This window comes from Lepisosteus platostomus, chromosome 10, assembly GCF_059453375.1.
Source record: "Lepisosteus platostomus isolate fLepPlt1 chromosome 10, fLepPlt1.hap1, whole genome shotgun sequence".
NCBI lineage: Eukaryota > Metazoa > Chordata > Actinopteri > Semionotiformes > Lepisosteidae > Lepisosteus > Lepisosteus platostomus.
Window position 1 is genome coordinate 19,471,219 of NC_142620.1, and position 19,470 is coordinate 19,490,688.

Sequence of the window (19,470 nt, forward strand, 5' to 3'; positions counted from 1 at the left end):
CAGCAGGGCATTGCCCTTTGTAAAAAAGCAACACTTACTCATAGACCCAGAGAATCACCAGCTTTCAGAATCCATACCTTGACAGTGACAGTGACAGTGGAGTCCTGCAGGCAGGAATCCAAGTGCTGAAAAACCTGTCTCTTTAACGCTGATTTTGCTACTGTATGTACTGTGATATGTGTGGAAGGACTTACTGTATGCTGTAAAGCAGATCTCCAACTGGGCCTCCTCTTGCAGAAACAAAATATACTGTACATACTGCACTCCTCATACACAGAAACTTACGTTAGACATGAACTATGGCACAGTTATGAGGCTCATGGAGAACTAGGGACCTGGTCTCTTGCCTTCACTCAGTGTTTAATTCTAAGCTGTGCTAAACACTGTAACAGCTGCCTGCACAATCTGGAAGTGTAGGTGTCAAGTCTGATCGTTTCTGTGGAAGCACACAAAAGCAGTGTGATGTTATTGTCCATTTACAAATAATGGAAAAATACTTTGGTCGCTATATAATATTTGTATAATGTAAATCAGCATTCTTAAATTAGGCTTCACGCCAGTGCTATCTACAGTCGTGGCCAAAAATATTGGCACCCTTGCACTTTTTGCAAACAACTCGCAATTCTCTCTTAAAATAAGTCGAAATTGACCAAAGTATTTGGTCTCCACAATTCTTTATTTCACTGTTAAGATTACAGAACCTTTGTTTTTGATTCAGAACATATTATTAGAGAAAATTTTGAGTTATTTGCAAAATGTGCAAGGGTGCCACGACTGTACCATTTATTATACCACAGCATTTTTAAAGACCTTCAATTGCAACATGTCTTCAGCTTTTCTTTCACACTGTTGCTTGCAGATTTCAAATGTTTCACCGTCGTTGTTCATCTTGAAACTCTGCATAAATTATTATTATTATACAATAATTAAAAGAAAGTTATCCAGTGTTCACAGATTAAACCAAGCCAGTGTAGCAAGGAAGAGAATTAAAATGGACATAAACTTGTTCATTTCGAGGTATTTTAATGGCTATTATTACAAAATAGAGCCTGTCAATTGGGAAACTCATTTTACATTTAAAAAACACCACAAACAGGACAGTTAGAAAGCCACTCACATTTCTACTGTAAATCCTTGAAATGGTCACGCAATACAAGCAATAATTACACAGGAAAAATGGTATGGCTTGCTGTTTTCTTCACTGTTCTTGCTACTAAATTACAAGAAATATCATTTATTGACTGCAATTATCAAAAAATATCTGCCAAAGAAATGTAAACATCACACAAGTCCATGGCCAACTGCCAATACATACAGTAGTTAGCTAAGCAGACAATATAAAAATAAAACTTTTAAAGTTCTTAGAAAAATAGACTTTTTTCAGATCCAGTAAGAGATAGTCAGATCACATATTCACATGAGGAAGAATTAGAGATGATTTCATGCATTGACTCTGATAGTTCCATTTCCTTCAAACACCGTAGATGCCGTATACTGTATTTACAGTAGCATGGTTTCCTGCAAGGTTAAGGAGGAGGCTGTTTTGTATTTCATCAACAAAGTTTGTTTGATGCAAATATAGTAATAGCATAAGAAAATCTGCACACAATGGTACTCCCTTAAAACCCATTCATGCATAGGGTTGGCATGTACTCTCAGTTAAAGTGAAAGAGACTAGCATTTTAAAATTCAAGCAGCTGTACTTTTGAGCTTCAAGGAGAATCAGTAATGGGATAGCAATTTCAGCTACTGTACATTATACAGCATTCACATTTTCAGTAATAGTTTATGAGGTGGATGTATACTGTTTTAATGTAAGCTTCAAATTGCACTGTAGACTATAGAATTGTAATTAAATGGTCCATGTTATTAACACTTACTGTACATGTTTCACACTGAACTTCACCATGTTATGGATAAAAAAAGAGGTATTTAAGATACAGCTGATAACCTTACTTGCATTACAGGGAGAATCATTGACAGGCTTTACACCAGGACAAAGTTATAAAAATATGTGTCACTCTCTTAATGTTTTTGAGAGTTAATGAGGGGCCTGAGGGCATATACCCATAACATTAATCCACAGTTTAGCAATTTCCTTTTCCTATGACTGATGCACCTCGGACCCTCGGACCACCCATTTTAACAAAGTATTTTTCAAAGGTTGGCAATCGCCATATATTCCTCGACCTCCAAGAGTCTGAGAGACTTTAAAGCTTTGCAAATTCTTCTTCACAGTGAGCTAGACTGACATTGCAGTACATTATAATTGCATCTCTGATGAATGTTTCCTCTTTTGCAACAAGCTGCTGTTACTGATGAGGAAGTATGGTGGCAACCGACACAGTTCTCCTTTCACTGGGAAAGTCGTGTAACATGTGTTGCCTGATACATCATGGTAATCTACTTATTTAAGCAGTTACAATTTGGTAACAACTTAAGTATAAAAATGAAAAGAATTTTTAAAAATAAAAATGAAAAGGATGTTATCCAGTGTTCACAAATTAAACTGACACACTGAAGTACAAGGAGAAAACTGAAACATCAGGCAATCAGGTAGCAATACTAAGCAGCCTGCAAAGCCTGGAAAACTGACTTAAGCCTAAATCTGATTTGTCTTCCACAAGTTTTGTGTTTTACATTCAGTGATGTGAAGGGGTCGCTTTCATGCTGCCAAAAGAAGGATTTTAATTAGATGTATTATAAGAGATTATTTATACTGCATATGAGATAATACACCATATTTATTTTTTCATCCAGTGAGTCCAAATAAGACCATAATCGATAACAATATAATCATTGCCTATCCCTAACTCAAATGTCAGTATCTGTTAAATGTACAGTATAGTTCCTAATATAAAACCATATTTAATAAAACAGTAGTCTGCTCCTGTTCAGAGAGGCAAATACACTGGTGAATTTTGGAGTTACTATACAGAGAAGAATGAGTGATATTGTTCTTTGCCCAGGCTTTGTTATGAATCATGGCAGTACAGCAGGCAGTGGTTCACCGTAAACATTAATAGCAGTATTGTAGACAGAAACAGTTATGAACATCAGTCAAGAGACAGTTATGAACATTTTTGTTTGGATTTTCCAATTGTTTAGGATGTTTTTGTTTCTCGGTTGCCCGTGGTTTCTCCCGGCTTAAAAAGCATTTCCCAGGTTTTACATGAAATGATACGTCTGGGGAAAAAACACACTGTTAGATATTTTTATGGGATTAGACTCCCTGAGGTTTCAAGTCGTGGAAGACCTTTCCTCCCAAAGAAACATCATGGATGGTCAGCATTTTTCAAATCAATGAGTTTCACAAAGAGCTCTCCTGTCTCAGAATGTATGGAATGTCCCTTCCATACAGCAGCAGGAATGAGTCAGTGATTCATCAGTTCCCATATGATTATGATATCAATGTGGTCTGTGATGTCAAAAACTGACAATATTACATATCGATAAGAGTTTAGACTTGCAGTTTCATTTATCTTTTTACTCCCCATCTAAAGCCAAAACATTTTCTGAGTTGAACTTCAAGAGAAAGCCAAATTAAAAAAATGCAGTTGATTTTCCCCTGAATAAGACTTGAGTCCAGCTTTTAAACAAAGGACACAAGAGAGCCAGTCAATGCACACCGAGGCCAAAAGATTCTTGCAGTTCTTAAAATGTGAAGGCAGATTGTTTTACCTGAATTGAAAATAACATCTCTGCTGATAAGTTTATCTGTCTGCCCACGTGTTCTGAGGCATTAACTGTACTTCTGTCAAATGTTCTTGCTAAACATTAGAAGTTCCCTGAGAAAAGAAGTTCAACACCAGCAAACAGAAAACAAATATCTCGAGCACACATCTCTGCAAGTGAAGATTTTGTAAAAAAAACAAGCCTCTTCTTGTTTGTAACTGTGTCCTTGTGTTCTCTGGTGCTTAAGCACCCTCTTTAGTATTTAATAATATTATACCAGACGCTCCATTCTCATGTGGTGTGTGGGTGTCACTGAAGTCTGTGGTGCCTTCCCTTTTGCAGCGGAAGAGTTTGATACAGAACCCTTTCACCCACTGCATGTCCCTCTGAGCATGTTCACTGACAAAACAGTAAAGCACAGGGTCTGCCAGGCAGTTGAAACTGGTCAGCATCAAGGAAAAATGATAGTAGTTGAAGATCATATCAATAAAATCGCAGTTCGTCTCAAAAATTGTCCGAACCAACAGGAAGACGTGGTAGGGAGAGAAAGAGCACAGGAATATCAAAATTGTACTGCTAACAAGGTGTCTGATGCGGCTTTTCTGAGAGGTCTGGGTGCCAGTACTCTTGTTCACTGCCATCAGCACTCTGCAGTAACTCCAGGAGAGCATCCCAAGGGGGAAGAGGAAACCGATGAAGAAGCGGTAGTAGTTCACTGGCTTTTCCCAAGACCTCATAGGGTAGTGCTCGAAGCAAATGGAGTGATTGGTTTTGTCCGTGCTCAGTTCTTTCCTGAAAAAGAATGCCATGCTAATGCCAATCTCCTTGATCCAGATGAAGATGCTGGCCAGAGCTGCGGCCTTCATGGTCCGGAGGCAAGAGAAGCGAAAGGGATGTACCACCGCTAAGTAGCGGTCAAGCGAGATGCAGCAAAGAAACCCGATGCTGATGTAGATGTTCTCATACAGCAGAAACCCACACACCTTGCATAGCCACTCATTGTGTCTCCAGTCGTCCCCCAGAAAAATGTACTGTAGCCATAAGGGCAGGGAGGACAGGTACAGCAGATCGGAGACAGTTAAGTTGATCAGATAGATTCCCAGCTCATTTCTGGCCTTGAGCTGTTGCCAAGCATGATATAATGAATAAAGATTTGTGGGCAACCCAATTATTAGGACAAGGATGTACACCCAAGAGAACAGATATTGGTGAATGTCATGCTTATTGGTACAGTTAATTAAATCTTCTTGTGACATGTTCTTCTGTTCAGTTGTATTATTGAAATTCAGAGCCATAGGGGTCTCAGAGCTGACCAGCAGTTTTAAATGGCTTCCTTCCCAAATAAAAGTCAATCTTGACTCCCATTCCAGGGGATTCTGTAAAAGACAAGAAAATATTAAAGATACCATCAAGCTTATTAAAATTGGACTGCAAATACAAAACATCTGTACTACATGAAAGTTTCAACAGTTACCTTGCAATGAGGTGTGAGTCATAATGACATTACTCATGCATTTACTTTTTCAACCATTTCAACAACAAAATCCTGATTTTTAAAGGAATGGTAAAGGGGTATAAATATTAAGATATTAGCATCAGTAAGGTTTAGTTTGCATTGCTTTATACAACCATTGGTGTTTTGTTCTGCAGTTATTGCCACACCTGGCAGTGTACAGGGTGGTCAGCACAAAACCTTCATCACTAAAGAGGGCTGGGCTCCAATGCTGGAAAGTGGAGAAAGAGAACTCAGGTGTTCCTCCAGAAGATGAAGGAACGAAGGTGTGATTTTCTTGATATGCAGAGTACTGTTAATTGTTAACATGTTAATTGGCTCCTGTCTAGGTTTTGGTTGATTTTCAACAGGCTTGGCATTCAACAGGTTAAATCAGTTCATCACCTGTGCCCCATCAACTCTCTCATTCAAAATGATGCCAAAAAAGCATTTAGTCAATACCCAAAATCTGTATACATTATTTTTTTGTAAAAACATCAAAAATCCACGTGAACAATGTTTCTTTCAATGCTCAGTACATTTTCGTACTAAAAATAAATCTTAGCATTTAAAATCATATTTCATGTAAAACCGCTAGAACAATTCAAAGATGTTTTTAGAAGGCACATATTGCCCAGTTATATCACATTTTCCTCCATTAACTAAAAAAAGGAAGTGAACTACTTTTTGGGGCTTCTACAATCACTTCAGTGCTATGAATCAAAATGACTAAGAGATTAAACAAAACACAACTCTAAAGCATTTAAATGGCATTCCTAAAAAGATAAAAAGATCATGTTGTATTTGAAATGTATCCTGCCACAAAGTGCTGAAGACCTTTAATGTATATTAAATAAATATACAGAGCCTGTACTTTTTCAGTGCTTCCTTTTTCACTTCACATGAAATGACCTGCAAAGCAAGCACCTCTTTCATGATAAAACCGCACACAACACATTCATTTAAATGAACGTCGGTTTACATTGAAACAGACTTTTTTTCTGGTTTCTCAACAGTGTGCTTTGGGCTAAAGATTGCAGTACCAAAAAAAGCAAAAGTCAAAATGTTTAATTTCCTACCTGTTTAGACATGCCAACCATATTTCACGTTTTACAGCATTTTCAAAGAAAGTTGTTGTTAATAATTCATTAGACTTACTGTATATAGTGCTTTTCTGGACACTCCACTCAAAGCTTTACAGGTAATGGGGACTCCCCTCCACCTCCAATGTGCAACACCCAGCTGGATGATGTGACGGCAGCCATAGTGCACCAGAACCCTCACCACACATCAGCTATCATTGGGGCAGAGAACAGAGTGATAAAGCCAATTCTGAGATGGGGATTATTAGGAGGTCATGATTGGTTACAATCTTACTCTTTTCGATTAACACCCTGGGATTTTTAACGACCACAGAGAGTCAGGACTTCAGTTTTACATCTCATCCGAAGGACAGCGATTTTTTACAGGACATTAGGACCCACACAGACAGCAGGGTGAGCACCCCCTGCTGGCCCCACTAACACCTCTTCCAACAGCAACCTTAGTTTTTCCCAGGAGGTCTCCCATCCAGGTACTGACCAGACTCACACCTGCTTAGCTTCAGTGTGTGTTGCAGGGTGACATGGCTGCTGGCTATAAGTTCCTTGTGTATGTTCTAAATATAAAGTGAAATTGAACACGATTCTTAAAAACCAAGGAACACATTTTTGTTCATGCAGCAAACAGAGATCATATAAAAGAATCCACGGTACAGACTGTACTCCCTGGCCGTACTGCACATTATCATTTAGTCAATTTCTGAAATACCACTCCTACTTTTACCGTGACATTCATTAGATCACAGATGCAGTATACTGAATCTTGATACCAGGAAAATAATGTGGGTGTAGTACAGTATATATGGCAAGCAGTCATGCCCCTCTGCAGAAATATTCTAGTATGAGAGATTAGTAATGAAAAATGCATGTCATACAATCCTGCTCACCACCCACTGTAACTAAATAATAAAAATCTTATCTAAGTGACAGTAATAAAGTCAAACTCTTATCAAGCTTGCTTGGGACATGAGTGTGAGATGCACTGCTTCTCCAGTCACATCTTTTTTTACTTAGTAGTAAATAAAATTATATATATTTTATTATATATATTACTCAAACTGCTCAATTAGGCAAATGGGGTTTGAACAAATTCAGACTTAATCAGCTCATGGCACTTCAATGTCCTGCCTTGTTTCCAAAATGCCTTGGTGCTTTGAACTGGCTTCAGAGAATATGCGTTGGGAAGGGAATTTCAGGTCCCACAACAGATATGGTTTTAAAGTAACTAAGCAGCAACCGGCATCATACTGATGTATTACCCCCGAATCCTGGAGTTCAAATACATGTGGAGGAAAAAATTTACTTCGATCGACTGTTGATTTATCATGGCAGGAGGAAATCTGCAATATCACCAAGGCCCATACAGTGTAATAAAAATTCAAAACATGAGGTATGTGTGCAAAGCCTAAATGAGCCCCCTTTAGCTGTTGCGCCATAGATCCTGTGAAACTGACAGCTTGTCTGGAAGGTTATTGTTGCACCAGGCACCAGGAACTGTATGTCACAGAATTTAAACAGGCCTGGGAAAAGTGGGTGGGTAGAGAGTCACGGATTTCTGGAATAGATGTTGCATAATGAACAGACAGTATGATTCACAATTTAACTGGAATATTGTTATTATGACATGGCCTAATTATGCTATAATTGCCACTTTGTTATTTATTTTACTTAATTAATCAGTCAGTACAAAAACATAACTTCTATCTCTTATGATAAAGTATTTCCTAAATAATTTTTTTAATCTTCTTACGCGATTTGAAAACATACACATATGGCTAGCATCTAAAGAATACAAAACGACATCTTAATTTAATTAATAAACTCATTCAGGTGTGCTGTGTAAGAATTTAAAAGAGAAAAACATATTCATAAGAACAGTAAAGTAGAAAAAAATAAAATAAGAGTTTTGTGTCTATTTCTGAAAAATACCTTCAATCCTGCTTCAGGATGCTTAAAGAGAAATGTCAATGAACAGTTCTTGGGAAAGTACTCTGTTAATTACCAGTCAAATACAATCTCAGCAAAAATCGGGCTGATAGATGAGTCTGTTAAATATAGCCGGAATAGACATACGCACAGGAAAAGTAAAAAAAAAGAAGTTGAATTATCTCTGTGCAGTTTTCCTGACTTGAAATTGTCGAGGTAAAATGAAATGGTTTGGTTCTCTGTTCCTCAATCCTCAGATTTTTGCCTTCCCATTAAACAAATTCTTCCCTCACAACTGAACTGTCTGATAGTCTATCAGATCCAATCAAACCCTGTTCCAGAACCGTCTCTTCCGGTCTAGTCTGCTTGAGGTCAAGACGTGTCTGCTTTCATTTATTGGCAGCATTTAGTACAAGATAAGGGTTTTCTGCTTCCTTGCTTTTGCATTCTTCTACATTACAAGAACCAATGTATCCGGTTATATGCGCCCTTTGTTAATACATCTACTACCTTTTGACGCCTTGGCCTTTTTCATTAAATTATTCTTGTACCTGGCAGCTGGAAAGAGACTGAAGGCAGGCTGTGACTGATGATAGCATCACAACTCTACACTCATCACTGATTATGACAGAATTGATCTATGCTGAAAACTGGTGAGGTAACTGGACAGCTATATTTATGGCCCCTGACACATTACTTCAATAACAGGCACTGTGGTTGAGGGAGGAAGAAAACTTTTACAATATGTCAATATTTAGATGAAGTAGCCTGAGGGAGCTACTATACTAAAGGAAGCCTGCCTCATTTCTCCTCAAACGTTTTACTACAGCAAGAGTAGGATTTAATTTTTACCACTTCTGTGTTTTAGGACAATGTTTTAGGATTGTGCTGCTGTTCCTGGAACTTACTTCACTTTTGAACATTCTTGTACTGTTCATCGAATATTACATTTAATTTACTCAGATGCAGCCATGTTCTAAAAGGAGGTCCGTCTAGCAACCTGCTTTTCATTTATTTTTTTGGTCTTCAAGGAATCCTCAGCCTCAGAAAGATTACCAGATAAAGCGCATATAAAACCCATACCTTTTCCAATTACTTGCAACAAAAGGAACTTTAACATAAAACATTAAACAAATGCAACATATGATAAGTCTGTCTCACTGATGTCTTCTAGCTGAAGATGCCTCAGTGGATGAGAGCAGGTCCCTGTAGTTATTGAATGAAAAATGAAAAATCTTGTTGGACTGGCAGGGTTTTCTGCTATGAATTGTAAGGACAGAATATTAAATCTAATAGAACAAAGAAAAACAGAAATAAAAACCAATGACATCTGTACATGTGTAGCACTCACAATGCATATGTATCTTACATTATTACTCATACAGAGGAAAGCCCGAGTCAGGGGCAGGGAAAATTAGGCTAAGAGACAGTATTCCATGTTTATGGCTGCCTGACATTTGCAAATGTGCACCATTTTCTCTCCTTGTGCAATACTAAGAAAGACAGAAGTGCACACCTTTGTTTTCAATAGCAATGCTCCAACATTCTCCAGACTGAACAGAATGCAAGCAAACTCAAAACAGGCTCTTCCAATGTCATAAGGATCTCTTAAGGACACATGGTCATAGAATTGTATAAAGGCAGATCTTGGATCTTAAAGTTTAACTGTCTTCTAAATCTAAAAGAGAGAAATTTCTTTAATAAATCATAAAACATTATAACTCACCCAAAGTTTGAGCAAATGAAATCACATAGATATGTGGCAGTAACTACAAGATAATAGCCAACATTCAATTTCTGTATATACTGCCTTAATGTAAGTAGATATTTAATGATTATCATATGATTGAAACTACATTTTAGCTATGTTTATTGGCTATAGATCATGCAATATAGGCTAACCAGTTCTGAAACCACTACTCTTGACTTGTTGAAGCTAAGACTTCTATTAGTATGAATCATCCAAACCAAAATTTAAAAAACTGTGTCTTAATTAATATTTTCTGTTTGATTGTATTTATTAAGGCATGAGAAAAATCTAGTTGATACAAACTACAATCTAGCAAGGAATGACCGAGTACAGTCAAATTCAACAACAGTGATGTAGGAAGTGATTCATGGGCTAGTTTCACATCTACTTTTTCTGGTTGCCTGCGTCACCGGATTTGTACTACTGCTTTAACCCCTAGTGGAAAGACAGGTGGAAGTGTGAATCCCTTTGTAGTACAGACTCATACAAACCAACGTCTTTATATTTTCTATTAAAAGCATCAGTCTGTTTTTGAGACCATCTAATTTTCTGCTACATTTTTGCAGAATACAACAAAAAATCATTTTGCACCTTTCATATATCAAATAATGGCAGTACACAAATAACGTAACATCCCTACATTCATAGCATTTTAGAGATGTACTTTCAGTGCTCTCAAATCCTTTCAAGAGTGGCCTCAGGCTCCATGCTCAAATGTGACAACTCATTCACAATCTTCTAAAAAAGTCTAAGACATAAGATATAGTTCTGTACTCCATTCGGGCTCCATTTCATGTGAGAAGGGCCACTACAGGTTAATAATTTAAATCAAGCTTGAGAATACAGTTGATTTTTATTATTATTTCTAAAATGTTACAGTATACTGTGTTATTTTTAACATGAGTCACTCTAAGATGCCCTTCACAAGAAGAGTGCACCACATACAAAAGACTGGTAGAATATCATAACAGGGAAAACCAGAGTAACTCAAACTAGAGGATGAGTTTTTAGAGAATATTTGCAAACCACCAGCGATAAATATGAAATGCTGCTCAAGTCTTCTAGAGAAGGTAAAGTTGGTAGCTGCCTTCTTAAATCACACAGAACAGTATCCAAACTATATCCAAAGTAGTAAAAATGGCTCAGCACATGCAATGTCCCATTATTCTTAAAAGCTGTAAAGTAGCACCAAACTATGCCTTTTCATCAGTATGCTGTGCAATGGAACAGAAGGTCACGTGATCTCAAGAGAAGAAAGATTATTGGTGCATATGCTTCTAATACACAACTGAAGGTACCAGCAGACCTGGCTAGTATGTCAATTCAGACAGCTTCAGGTTTTTACAAACATCAGTAGAAAAACATCAATGCAACATACTAATTAATAAAATGATACCAAAGACAAATTTTACATTTTGTGGGAGCATGATTAATGGTCCCTTATTTCTACAGACACCTGATAACATCCAGTTGAATCAATACCATGACATGTTACTGCTGGACGTAGTCCATTTCATTATCAGGGGTATTCTCAAATGTTTAAATACTAGCAGTGAAAACAGAAAACAACTTCTAAAATCCAATTATATATTTAATCCCAATTATATATTTAATCTGTATTGTGTGGTTCCATACCATTGCCAGCAGCCATATCACCCTGCAACTGACAGCCCACTGAAGCTAAGCAGGTGTGAGCCTGGTCAGTACCTGGATGGGAGACCTCCTGAGAAAAACTAAGGTTGCTGCTGGAAGAGGTGTTAGTGGGGCCAGCAGGGAGTCCATGTGGGTCCTAATGCCCTAGTATAGTGACCGGGACACTATACTGTAAACAGGTGCCGTCCTTCGGATGAGACGTAAAACGGAGGTCCTGACTTTCTGTGGTCATTAAAAATCCCAGGGCATCTCTCGAAAAGAGTAGGGGTGTAACCCTGGCGTCCTGGCCAAATTTCCCATTGGCCCTTACCAATCATGGCCTCCTAATAATCCCTATCTATGAATTGGCTTCATTACTCTGCTCTCCTCCCCACTGATATCGGATGTGTGGTAAGTGTTCTGGCGCACTATGGCTGCCGTCGCATCATCCAGGTGGATGCTGCACATTGGTGGTGGTGGAGGGGAGTCCCCATTACCTGTAAAATGCTTTGAGTGGAGTGTCCAGAAAAGCACTATATAAGTGTAAGCAATTATTAATAATAATAATAATAATAATAATAATATCAGGCAAATTAAAATATTCCATTCTCCTGTCTACCACATCTTTTCGAATCACCTACTTCACTTTTCAGACTGAGTGGGTCAACTTCTACGCAAAAGGGCAGATTAATTTAAAGTTTTTAGTATATTTCAAAATAAATATAATCAGATTACCACTGGTAAATACAAAGAAATTTAAAACAATCTTCCTTGTTAGGCATTTCAGTGTGTATTATTTCCAGTGTGAAAAGAATCACACCATGGTCAGGAAATCGTAGCTTGAACAAAAATAACTTTGTTATCTCTGTTCTGTTGTTAGATTCATTATCTCAGAGGCAATTTTGCAAGTTACTTCAAACAAGTCCAGGACTTCCTAGCAGTTCTACTTGTGTAGAACACCAACTCAGCCAAAGTCTTAGCTAAAGCAACTGATGAAAAATTATAGTTTGATTACCTATTCTTAAACAGAAGAATGGACCACCTCACAGACAACCAGACTGTTTAGATAAATCTAGGTGTTGAACGAAACACAGCATAAAAATGACTGAACATGCTTGTCAGATATACTCCACATGGTTAAATCAGGGAATGCACACGTTCAACTCACTGAGCGTCTTAAGAAGTGAATAAGACCTATTATTTTCTATGTTTGCAAAAATGTAAAAATACTTGAGCAGCATTTAAATCTCTCTACCCAAGAAATCTATCTTGGGATCTAACCTACCAGCTGGCCTACAAAGCTGCAATTCCTAAAAAAATGTACGAGGGCGAAGCAGGGGTCTTTCATCACACACATTTACTCTCGTTTCTGCAATAAGACATGTCAGCAGAACATCCATGATGCCTTCACTAACCAACTAGAGGTAAGTAGATCTCAAGGCTGGCTGTACAGAAACTGTTTTTGGGAGGTAACAGATTTACTTTAGGGAGATCCGTTAGACAGGATAACATGGATTTCTGAAATGCGGAGCTGTCCATTGTTTCTTGATAGAAAAGTAACAAAATGTCAGAAATGTAACCATGCATGCGTGTAGCACTTATCCAAAAACACAGTAGCTCTCAAAGGATGCTATATAAACCTGTTTCCCAGACTGTAGTCCTCGGAGAATTCGCAAAATCTGTTCTGTTCTAGCATAAAACGAATTACACACAATCAAGCGCTCCTCTACGGCAATATTTAAAACTAATCAATACCGGACGGCAAAACAAGCTTTAGTCACACTGAAATTACATCAATTTCCACTTTATGTGTAGGTGCTGGCTTCAAAGCTCTGCAACGACTGCTGTCGAACTTCCAAAGCAACTATACCAACTACGAACACAACGGCTTGTCAATCGTGAAGGGTGGTCTACTGCACGACTCCCTAACTCACCGACGTTAACGCTACACTTTATAAAGAGAAAGTGATGTCCACTTCAGCGTTAGCCATAAAAAAAGCGGAACAGAGATGTACCTTAACAGATTAGAAAGAAATGCGCCGAAATAACGGGTAGGTATAAGGTACAAGACAGCTCCATCACTGATGAGTACTACAGGGCCGCTGGTAAATCAGCATTTTTCTTGTTTTTTATAAAAAATGCGCAATTCAATTTGTTATTAATCTGGGCTCAGTTGGTTTCTGAAACCAAAACCTCCTCACAAAAAGAAACCATCCTCTGCAGGCTATATGATATTAAGCAGAATGTATACTAATCCCAGAATTTTATTTTCTAGAAGTCTGATTATTTCGGTTGTTCTGAATAAACTATGCCTCGGGGCAGTTTTGACAGGTAAGAATTAATATTGTGTATTATAGAATCTTATCAAATCCTTGTTTTTTGCAAAAAATAGTATTAATTACTTAACCACTTTTAACATAGCCGCCAGGCAGCACTTGTCATTTGATAATGTGGCATCTTCTTTTTTTAAAGGGCCGATCATCATCCAAATCTTCCCTTACCTTAATTGCTCAGCCCGCGGTAGCTTCTACAGTGTATCCACCGAAGCGATAGCTCGATAAATCCGAGGGTGCAGGGGGTCTCCTTTCCAGGAACCTCTGCACCTATTCCGATGGCGCCTTCTCCGCTCAGAGAGCAATTCCAACTGACTGATCGGATCTGAGCGCAACCGATATAAGCAGAGGAGGACGTTTCACAATCCTATTAACTTTCGCTCCAAGCGCCACATAGTGTAAAACCCAAGACTTACACAAAACCTCCTTCTAGTCCTTTAGATGTTCAGGAATAACACCGCATTTTCTTTTCTTCGGCAGAAGCACAATCTTAGCTACAGGGGGACACTCCGGCAGCAGGGAGTTAGACTGGCGACGTACCTTTAAAATTATTTAATAGTACATTTAAAAACACTACTCTTATACCGGACTTATCATTCTGTATTTAAAAAAAACAACTTGTCAAATTAATTCTAACTATCTCGTTGGCTACAAAAAAGCTTCACATCTTACTGTTCACAACAAAAAGCCAAGCAATTTTTCAATTAAGTGATTGACCACTTAAGTAGTAGGTGTTGTAGTGCAACACCACTTAAGATAAGTCAATAACATAAATGAGATAAGTCTGTGTAGCATTTTAATTACTTGCTTAATGTTAAGTAAAGATGAAAATATGACTTTGTATCTAATTCTACATTATGACATTTTGCCCTATAACCATCTGGTTTTAAAGGGCTCTAAATCCATTGACATGGGGGTAACATTCCATTTAAAATGTTCTGATTCCTTGCATTTATATGGCAATTTCTATCCTAAAGGAGTCAGTGTCCTTCACAGGAAAAGATCTACTTCACCCACCTCTTAAGTGCAGCCCAACCTGGATGGCGCATAGTCGCCAATATACACCAACAGCTCCACTACACAGCAGGTCAGAGGGGAAAATGAGAAAGTTAATTAAATTAATTACATTTACAGAGGCCAAGCTGCAGAGCCCAGGAAGGAAGGAATTTAGTAGAAGCACTGAAAATAACACTCCTACTTTTACAAACAGTGCCATGGGGGCTCTAATGACTCAAGCAGTGAAGACCTCTATTTAACTCTTCAGAAGGATGGAACAAACTACAGCACAGTACCCCCAATAATTTGGTTAGGAAACTCTGTACTGAAGAGTTCCAGCACTGGTCCACCAGCATCCATCATGATAGCAACCTGGTTTTCTTTAGAGATCACCCATCGCAGTACGGACAAGGTCCAGCCTAACTTTTCTTCTGATATCTGACACAACCAGGCTACAGGCAATGCCATTATATATTTATACATATACTGTAATCATATTTTTATTCCTATCCTACCTTCTTGAACTACTTTTTGTTTCTATGGTTTTCTTCTTGGAAAACATTGAGTTAAATAGATTTAGAACATTTACATTGAAAAGACCTCCATTTCAATAGTGAAGTTAAGTTTAAAATGGCATGATTAATATTGCTAGCACTAAGAACAGGACTCTCTAGCAAATTTAAATCACTGACAAGATATTCTGTTTAGTTTAGATACTTGCACATCTGTTAAATTTGACAAATACAATTCTCAGAAACAGAATTCCCACTTTAATGACAAAATAGAAAATAACACATGATCTGGAGCAGGACACATAACGGAAATGATCCGTAGATTTGGACCTCATAAATTAAAGAAAAACATACTGAATGTAAAACAATTTTTCTGAACCCTGAATCACAAAGACGTTAACTTCTTTAATTTATAAAGTTAATGTTTTTGGTTTGATACAAAAAAAACCAAAAGCAGCATCCATATTGGTGGTTTTAAAGTTATTCTACCACATTAGATAAACACAAGCCAACTTAATTTTGAATTTTTATTTATAGTTTAAATCACCTTCCCAATATAAATAAACTGAACTTGTAATTCACAATAAAAAAAAGCTTTAAAATGACAAATCTATAAAACAAAGTACAGAGGTTAAAAAATATTTTACGGAAGCAAACAAAAATAAGCTAAAAACCACTAAAGCATTTTGTAGTGTATAAAAAACCTTATTTGAATCCCTACCAATCCAATGTTTTAACTTCTCCCATTCCTATTTCTAAAGTACCTCAGCACATTCAGTGTATCTTCAGGGGCCCTATATCCTTGTGCTTTTAACATGTAACATTTAAGATGGGTGTCTTCTAAATACGTCTTCAAAGAAAGAGTCTCATCTAATGGAGACTAAAGACTCAGTACTGTATCACAGAAATTTCTGAAACAGCACTACTGTTTATTTGCGACGCTGGTGACACATTAGTACAGACTTTAAAGCCTGGCCTCCTCAGATTGTGATCCAGGGAACAACTCAAAGGAAGAAGTTAAAGATAACCCTGCCATATTAAAATGGACACCCAGTGCCTGCAAATTTCACTGAAGCACTAATTGGTTGGATGATAGTCTTAATTGGACCAATTTTGTAGGCACAGGAGATGTGCTGAAACCTATAACGTCTGCTGAACTGTGTCCCCCTGATCTAGAGAAACTGCTTGGTATTGTCATTTCCATGGCTTTTGTAGATGTCATTAGGTATTGCGGTGTTTGAGTGCTGTGTCAAATACATGTTTTATGTGAGGCACATTTATATTAATATGGCAACAAAACCATAGGGTGAAGGTAACAGAGCATTACAAGCACACAGTAATCATGGTATTACAATAAATGTTAAAGTGGACTATGCACTTCGATATTGTGCTTCAGGGGAAAAATTTGAGGCAAAGTTCAAAGTTAACATTAATGACAAACCATTAGAACATAGAAAGCCCATTTTGTGTTTTTTTTTCCTTTAATTTCAAAGACCAAGGAAGATAACCATTGTTAAAACATTTTCCTGCCTTAATGTGCCCCTACCTAGCCCAACATCTGCTCTCTGTATTTAAATGCTTTAAGACATTTACAAACTATTTACATATATAAAACAGACTTATTTACACAGTTATTTCTTTTCCAGTGTCAGTGAAAGAAAAATAGAATGACAAGATGCTCAGGATCATCATCAGTCACCAAAGGGAGAGACACTTCAGCATGATGGCTGGAGTCAAATCTGTAAAGGGATGCAGCCCTCTTCTGTATTTAGAAGATCCAGCATTAAATATGCATATTCATAAAAGCTTGTTTAGCCTAAGTGAAGCCGACCATTAGCCTTTAGAGACCATTCATGTTGTTCAAAGACAGCAGAATCACCACAGACGACTTCTGTGCTGGCAAGAGCTCAACACTGGCATGTATCCATTCAGCAAGCAATCTCTCCCTGAGCAGCAAACAAAGAAGTTCCCATTTAACAGGTGTTCACTGGCAGAAGGTTCCAGTTTTCCAGCAAACTCTTTATACACCACCTTATTCCCTGGAATTAATTCATTTGACAGCATTTAAGCCACATATTTATACCACCGCCCCCCCAGACTCATCTTCAAAATACCACTGTAGTTAGTCAGAGTTAGAACAGAAGTAGTGAAGACCGAACACCAGGTTTTTGTCAGGCATCATGTACAGTACATGTATAAAATAACTCTAAAGCTAGCAAAGTAACAGCAGCACGGCTACTGAAAGTCTTTGAGTCAGCTATGTCCCACAAGGAAAGGAGACACTGAAGGTAAAAATCATTCGGTAAACTTGCTCAGTGACAAATTCAGGCAAAGACGTGCTGCAGGAAGGCATCCTGGGTAAAGTGCAGGTTGACTGCTTAGAATGGAAATCTTTGAGGCAAGACACCCTTATCTGAAGGCAACCGCAGGCGAGTCTTCGGAAAAGTGATGAGGTCGGCTACACTGCCGGCTGCTCCGAACACAGGGCTTTGTCAACTGGACGAAACAACAACTGGCCTACAGACACCGAGAACATATAAAAAATTTTACACCAATAAAAATAAACTCCTGGCTGGGCACGGAGGTGTTGCGTTGGAGAATGCTGTTTTGGGGGCAGTTCGGGTTTTTATTTACACGCACCCATATTCATACCACACAGTCTGAGGGTCATTGTTAGGGTCCGGGGACGCTGGGGTGCTCTTCGGCGTGCTGGAGATGTTTCGGTTCAGGTGGTCCTCAGCACTAAGACCTCCTGTCCCACCCCCTTCCCCTTGATGCCTGGCCTGGCCCTTCGACGGAGGTGCGTCTGTCCGTCTCAGCTCTCTCACCCCTTCCTCCTGTGTTGGGGCTGCCACCGCTCGGACTGGTGTCACCATGGCAACCTCCCCGCGGTGCTGAGATACAGACCGCATCTGTTGTTGCTGCTGCTGCTGTGGGGTGGATCTGGGTGAGCCGTACTGGGGTGAGGGGTGATGCTGAGAGGCGTCAGTGCCATACCGCTCTGCCTGTGCTGGGGTGCCAGCGAGAGAGAGAGCAGAGGAGTGGTGCTGTGGAGGCTGCAGCACAGGGGACAGGGGTCTGTCCTCCTTGGGAGGAGCTACGGACAGCCGTCTGGGGTCCAGCGAACGATAGTTCAGCTCTTCACTCTGGAGCGACGGCCCAGCGACCCGGGCAGACTGCGGCCTATCGCGGGCGACCATGCCCTGCCTTCGGATCACCATCCCAGAGCTCTGCTCCGCAGCCGGTTTGGGGCAGCTCTCCTGTCGGAAAGTGTCGGGACCGTTGGAGCGCAGAAGGTCAGCTGAAGCCAAGCTGAAGGCGCGGCTCAGGCTGCTGGTGCCGCCACCGGCCCTGGTGCTGGCCTTCTGGGGAGTCTGCATCAGCCTCTCTGGAGGCCCACTCGCCACCGCGCGGTTTGGCAACGTGTGGGACTGCCAGGGGGAAGTGGCACTATGGAGAGCCTGCGTCTCTGGGGTCCGGACGTTGGGTTTAACAGTCTGCCCCGGCTTCGGGGCTCGTCCCTCTGCAGGTTCCATGGGGATGGCTTTAACTGTTGGCACGACATAGCTCGTGGGCATCTTGGCACTGTCTTTCAGAGCGGCCTGCCGGCTGACAACAGGGGCCTCGTTAGCTTTCTTGAAGTAATCAGTCATGAGGTCCTCTTGGCTGTTTGGCTGCACCTAAAACACAAGGTTTAATTAAAATAAACGACCAAACATCCTGGGCCATTTGTCAGCGCCAGCTTAATAGCAATTAGCTGACCATAATAAATTAAAATGTCGCCTTCACGGATAATAGAACAGGATCAGGAATGCAAATTTAGAGGTAAAAAATCACTGATTATTAATTAGAATATTATAGAATTGATTAACAACTTACGTGAGATATTGTAGGCAATAAGTGTTACTGTATATGATAGGGTACTGTATAAATCTCATACATATGATATATGCGGTATATGATATATACAATATGATATGCGACGTACATAAATGATGTACCTCAAATTAAATCTAAAAACATGAAACTATAAAAATACACAAATCAAAATGTA

General features: G+C 39.1%; 2 protein-coding genes across 5 annotated transcripts in view; both read right to left on the bottom strand.

Moving 5' to 3' along the window:
- Window positions 1-986: 986 nt before the first annotated feature.
- LOC148653522 (G protein-coupled receptor 68-like) lies at window positions 987-14,234 on the bottom strand. Of its 2 annotated transcripts, none has more exons than XM_088648645.1 (2): window positions 14,077-14,234; window positions 987-5,051 (listed from the first exon to the last, which is right to left on the bottom strand). In XM_088648645.1, the coding sequence occupies exon 2, from the start codon at window positions 4,968-4,970 to the stop codon at window positions 3,918-3,920; it is 1,053 nt and encodes a 350-aa protein (XP_088504771.1). In that variant the 5' UTR covers window positions 4,971-5,051; window positions 14,077-14,234; the 3' UTR covers window positions 987-3,917. The 2 variants fall into 2 exon arrangements, with proteins under 2 accessions (XP_088504771.1, XP_088504772.1); XM_088648646.1 differs by lacking the exon at window positions 14,077-14,234 and adding an exon at window positions 6,326-6,388.
- Window positions 14,235-15,651: 1,417 nt separating this feature from the next.
- ccdc88c (coiled-coil and HOOK domain protein 88C) overlaps window positions 15,652-19,470 on the bottom strand; it is an 83,534-nt gene continuing 79,715 nt past the window's right edge. For 2 of the 3 annotated variants that reach the window (XM_088648648.1, XM_088648647.1), the window contains one exon: window positions 15,652-19,096. In XM_088648648.1, the coding sequence (XP_088504774.1) occupies window positions 18,047-19,096 (1,050 nt within the window). In that variant the 3' untranslated portion in view covers window positions 15,652-18,046. The remainder of the gene's footprint in view (window positions 19,097-19,470) is intronic. The other variant, XM_088648649.1, reaches the window with a different exon arrangement.